The sequence below is a fragment of the Lactuca saligna genome, chromosome 4 (genome assembly GCF_052625555.1).
Source record: "Lactuca saligna cultivar CGN05327 chromosome 4, ASM5262555v1, whole genome shotgun sequence".
Classification (NCBI taxonomy): Eukaryota; Viridiplantae; Streptophyta; class Magnoliopsida; order Asterales; family Asteraceae; genus Lactuca; species Lactuca saligna.
In genome coordinates, this window is record NC_136420.1 from 187052584 (window position 1) to 187058236 (window position 5653).

At 37.5% G+C, this 5653-nt stretch overlaps 1 protein-coding gene across 1 annotated transcript; it reads right to left on the reverse strand.

The window, feature by feature from the left end:
- Positions 1–1565: 1565 nt before the first annotated feature.
- On the reverse strand, positions 1566–3252 carry LOC145040386 (mediator of RNA polymerase II transcription subunit 14-like). Its single transcript, XM_078988325.1, has 3 exons — positions 3208–3252; positions 3105–3147; positions 1566–2026 (listed from the first exon to the last, which is right to left on the reverse strand). The coding sequence occupies exons 1-3, from the start codon at positions 3250–3252 to the stop codon at positions 1566–1568; spliced, it is 549 nt and encodes a 182-aa protein (XP_078844451.1).
- Between the last annotated feature and the right edge of the window lie 2401 nt (positions 3253–5653).

The following is a 5653-nucleotide window of genomic DNA, read 5'->3' on the forward strand; positions in this document are numbered from 1 at the left end:
GTCATAGGCATACTTATTTATGATGAGTTTCAAACATCATTAGGGAAGATATTGGAATGGGTGAGGTTTGGTCACCGTTGGCCAGGTCAATTTCCTTTTAGGAAGAGATCGGGTGTCACATTTATCGCTTTAGTAAACAAGAGCCCATGATATGACGATGGTGAGCTTGTTGGTATTGTTACAGTTGCTAGTGATGCAACTATTTTCAATAAAATAAAATCAGAAAACACAAGAACATATGAGGAGGAACCTACTAATGGCCAAAATAAAACAACAAAGGGGTTAAACTTCACGAAAATTCAGTGGCATCCACCATTGCAGTTATCATCTTTTGTCTCCAATCTGGTTCGTGCTTCTCAGTATTATATTTCTACACTTTTTTAGTCCACAAATCTTTCTTTGTTTTCGTTTTTTAAACAAAGTTATGCTCTTCTTTATTGAACCGAATTAGACCTCAAAATATATCTTGTGAAAAGGTGGAGAGCAAAATTCTCATACATGGGATACATCTGTAGACATGGATGGGAACATCGCAGATTTAGAGAACCCTCCACAAGCACCTGTAAGTCACCATAAAAGCTTCTAAAAATGAGTTTTTTTTACCGATTTATAAATCTTGACACATTATTTTGTGCTCTTAAATTATTAATTTTTTTATTGCAGCCTACGAAGCGTGGTTTTGGTTTTAGGCTCTTTAAGAAAACCACTGATACTCCTTAAATTACCAATTTTTTTATTGAAGTCTTTCAAATTAGGTTCCAAAGGTACTTGTTTTGTCACCATATGAAGTTCAATGAACTTTAAACTTCTAGTCTCCCGTATAGGTTCTAACTCAGAAAGTCTATTACGCACCCTCTTCAGTCACATATTTTTTGATTGGGGTAGTTTGGGAAATCATCAAATAAAAAGAATCTTATTAGGGCATAGGCATTTTAGTCATTTTATCTTAGTTAATTTATTATGAAAGATAGTTTGGCTGATTCTCTTTCCCACTACCCTCTAATACCATATGTTATAACAAACTAACTAATATAAAATGCCTAAAATGACCATAATGTCCCTGATTCTCTTTACTTGATGATTTCCTAAACTACCCCTATCTAAAAATATGTGACTGAAGGATACCTTTCTAGCAAAAACAACATCACCATTCATGAAAACTTCATCACAAAGACTAGCATGTAAGAATCTTTTCTATGTTTAAATCAGTTATAAAATGAAATAAATTCTTTGAGTTATATGCATCAACCTAAAGTGTATTCTGATTAGCAATAAGATTGCAGTTTACAAAGTTAATAATCAGCCCATATCTGTGTTGACTGCAACATTTATTCAATGTTTTTAAAATTGGACCTGACATTGAACTGGTTGTCTTCCTCGTTTGATGGTTCACAGAAACAAATGAGAATAATCAACTTATCAACTTCAAGAATCAAAATATAACCTGAAATGAAGTATCTAATTCTGGTTACACGAATTACAGATGAAAATGACAAAAGGTGAAAAAAAATAGAATCACAAGAATGTTATCAATGAGAAAAAAAAAGAGGACAAAGGGTTTCATTTTAATTGACCTTTTTGTACTCATCAATAGGTGGATCAATTGGGGAGTGAAGGACATCACCAACAGCTCGACCAATATGCCTATTTTGCTCTAAATCTTTATAAATTTCTACTAGATGAGTATACTTATTACAACATATAGCTTTTAGCAGCAATTTCTCAACACCAATACATCTCTGGTCAATTGAAAAATCTGCCACCTTGTTAGTCAAAGGGTCAACGACAAATGAACTATGTAGACACTTTATCCGCAAGTCTAACCCTGGTTCAATCTTAACGAAAGTACAAGAACCTACATCTGATGTGGCATTGTTCTTCTCACATTCCAACAAGTAAAGAATCCTTAACCCTGGAGTTCTTAAACCACCAGAATCAGTCTCTCCATCTTGACCAAGTTGTATAGAACTTTGACTTGAACTGCCATCACATACGAGTTCAAACCGAATTGCATCTTTCCATCTGCCTGCACATAGTGCTTGAACTTGTCTTATAACAGTATCCAACCCTAATGTTTATGGTTGATTGTAAGTTCAGGTTGCTAGAGCTTGAAATTCGAAGAAGGTGCACTGCAGATCAAAAGGTGTTCGATCATGTCTAATTTCCCATTCCCATTGTATTTCACTATTTTGGATTGAAGGAATTTCAAAAATCCATTTTCACTTGATCTCAGGTGCTTGCTTCACTTATCATTAGATTGGCATTAGCAGAAACCTTTTACCTTAATTTAGATGTTCCGAATGCCGAGAGTCTTGATGATGCTGTCGTAAGGTACATTTTTTACTGTTGTAATTAGGGATATTCCAAATGCCAAACGGGAGACCTTTGGTGCCTTTTTTTATTTATCATTGTGATAATTTTGAGAAGTTGGATTTGTCGTTATCTAACTTCTTATAGTTACTTATTTGTTTCTTGTTGTGTGTATAGGGTTGATGAAAGCGTTTAGCTCTGGAGTTAGAAGAGGAATAGAAAGCTTATGCTGTAAGAGATAAGATGCTGCAAATGCAAGTGTTGTATTCTTCATTTCAATTGTTAGTATGAAACACAAAGTAGATTAGATGAATGCAAATTTATATATTGTAAAAAATAGAATTGTATGACATTAAAATTTATGCAATGGATTTTATTTTTTGTATATGGTATTTTATTTCTATTATGACACCTTAAATGCAAATTTAATTTAAAAATTAATAAATATATAAATATATATTTTTTAAACATTTAAATTTATGATACGCAAAAATATGTGTCATCTTCACTTATGACATGGCCTTTCTTGACAACGGTTTTAATGATACACATTGTGTGTCATAAATGTGCGTGGTAAATGTACTTCGTCTGCAGACGACGCGCAAAAGCGTATCGTCTCTCATTATGACAGGGCCTTCCTTGACGAGCATTTGTGCGTTGTCTGAGCGTTTTACGACACGCATTGCGTGTCGTAAAAGGCTGTTTTCTAGCACTGAATGTAAACCACTGAATATTTTCCTAAAGTTGTCAAACATATTCCTTGCACATTGTTTGTGTTCAACAGTAGGCAATACCTCCTTGACAACCTCTAACAGCCCCTACACTATTTAAGATCATCTGTTATGATAATAAAAATTCATTAAGAAATTAGATTAAGTTGTATAGTAAGTGACATACCTTATATTGATCAGACATCAAGGTAAAACGAAAAACATTTGTCATTTGTAAGTCATCTTTAAAATTCTACCAAAACCATTTCCAATTTTCTTTGTTTTCCAAACAAACAACTGCCCATGATATTGGTAAAATATGATTGTTAGTATCCCTTCCTACGATGCATATCAACTCTCTACTACATAACCCCTTTAAGAAACAACCATTCAGGTTTATTAGTCTTCTACAACCGCCTTTCCAACCTTGCTTCAGCCCCTCAAAACATATATAAGACTTACTAGAATATGTCTTCTCATCAGGCATACAGTTGAAATCCATTTTAACAATTGATCCTAGTGTAACACCGTAAATTTCAAAACAATTTTTTCGCATTTTAGAAAAACATAATTCATTTAATAGTCATAAAAACACCCATGTTTGAAATACAATTCAAGTCATACAAAAATCCCAAGATCTCATAACATAAAATCCCGTGTGTGTGTACTGATCAAGCCGACGCCTTTCCACAGTCGTCACTAGTACCTGAAACAAATAACACCAAACACTGTAAGCACAAAGCTTAGTGAGTTCCCCAAAATACCACATATAACACATATTAGCCATTTGAGGCTATAACTCTGTGGGCCCGTGCACCCAAACTCTATGAACCCTCAGGTTCTAACTCTGTAAACATGCACAACATAAATCACAAAGAATAATGCAGCGCAACACATAACATATATATATATATATATATATATATATATATATATATATATATATATATAGCATACAAGCACTGTATCACATAACTCTAGTTACCTACTCAAGGTAAACTATAGTGAGAAGACTCACCTCGTGTATCTCGATATCTCGCAAATCCCTGGAATCACTCGAGCTCGATCCCTCGCACTATAATCTTCCTATAATACAATATATCTCTAATTCACACTTTTACAACAAATGGTTGAGTAACCCTATCAAGTCAACATTGGTCAACTCTGGTCAACAGTCAACTTTGACCGGACTCGGCGAGTGCACCAAAGCAACTCGGCGAGTCTAACACATTCACTGACTCCCTCGGATCTTTCATGGCATGACAAGCACTCCCCTAACTCGACGAGTTTCCACCTCGCTTGAATCGTAAGGCAACCATGATTCAACTCGCCGAGTCTCAAGAACAACTCGGCAAGTTCCGGCTTGACTCAACCCCATATTGACTCTTCCTGACTCACTGGGTTATTCCCCAAACCGGCGAGTCTACTCACTGAACATACTATGTGAAACCCCAACCCTAATCGCCGAGTCCCAAGAACAACTCGACGAGTTCATGCCATGCACACACTTTTATTGACCTTCTGAGGTTAGATCTGCTTTCCCAAACCCTAGATCTAGCCTTCCCAAGCATGAATGTCACGTAAAGTTCGAAGCTTGATGCTTGTTTAACCCCCACAAGGCATCAAAAGGATATTTTGTCCCAAAAATAACAACATAGGTCCAAAGACTCCATAATAACCCAAAAGCTCCATTGGTTAAGGTCTCTGGACCTTTTTGAATCCAGATCCAAGGCACAAACTCGAGGAGGGACCATTTGCTTCACATAATCACTCTCCAAAAGGGGTATAAAACCCTAACTCTAAATATCAACCCCATAACTGAAGGAGATTCGAACCCTTACCTCAAAATGAAGCCTCTGGACTCTGGATCTGCTGTAATCTCCCCTCCTCCTTGCTCTTGCCACCTTCCTCTTGCTAAACAAGGAATAAAAAGGCCCAAAAGTGACTTCCTCTCTCCTAAAACGAATTAGCTCTCTTAGGGTTCTCTCAAGGGACTAGTAGACGCAAATAGGAGGCTATAAGTGCCCTTAAATAGGCTCCAAACCCGGGGAATCAGGGTTTCATTAAACAGCGTGGACTTGCCGAGTCCACTCCTTGGACTCGCCGAGTCCAGACGTGAATCCTCGTCCAAATCGCGATCCTACTCGGCGAGTTTGATTTCCAACTCGCCTAGTCTCCTCACAAAATACAAAAAATATAAGAATGAATAATACCTGGGAATTCGGGCTGTTACAATTCTCCCCCACTAGAACTAGACTCCGCCCTCGAAGTCTCGCTCTGCAAATAGCTCCGGATGCTGCTCGCGCGTCTCACGCTCTGGCTCCCAAGTCATATCGGACCCCTTCCGATGCTGCCACTGAACCAAAACCAAGGGTACCTCCGTGTTCCTCAGAACCTTGATTTTCCGATCTCTGATTGCCACTGGTCTATCAGCATAATTCAGGCTCGCATCCACCTGAATATCCTCTAATGGAACCAGTGTCGACTCATCGGCTATAAACTTCCGCAATTGTGACACATGGAAAGTGTCATGAATCTGTCCCAACTCCGCTGGAAATTCCAATCGATAGGCTACCCTGCCTATCCTCGCGATCACCCAAAAAGGACCAATATATCGGGGCCCCAAATTGCCC

What these genes read in the sequence shown, in the direction of transcription:
- LOC145040386 (XM_078988325.1), bottom strand. Translation starts at nt 3,252, where the DNA reads ATGACAAATGTTTTTCGTTTTACCTTGATGTCTGATCAATATAAG. An exon ending in TGATGTCTGATCAATATAAG is followed by an intron (nt 3,148 to 3,207) that starts GTATGTCACTTA and finishes TTATCATAACAG; the next exon opens with ATGATCTTAAATAGTGTAGG. An exon ending in TGTTAGAGGTTGTCAAGGAG is followed by an intron (nt 2,027 to 3,104) that starts GTATTGCCTACT and finishes CACTATGTGCAG; the next exon opens with GCAGATGGAAAGATGCAATT.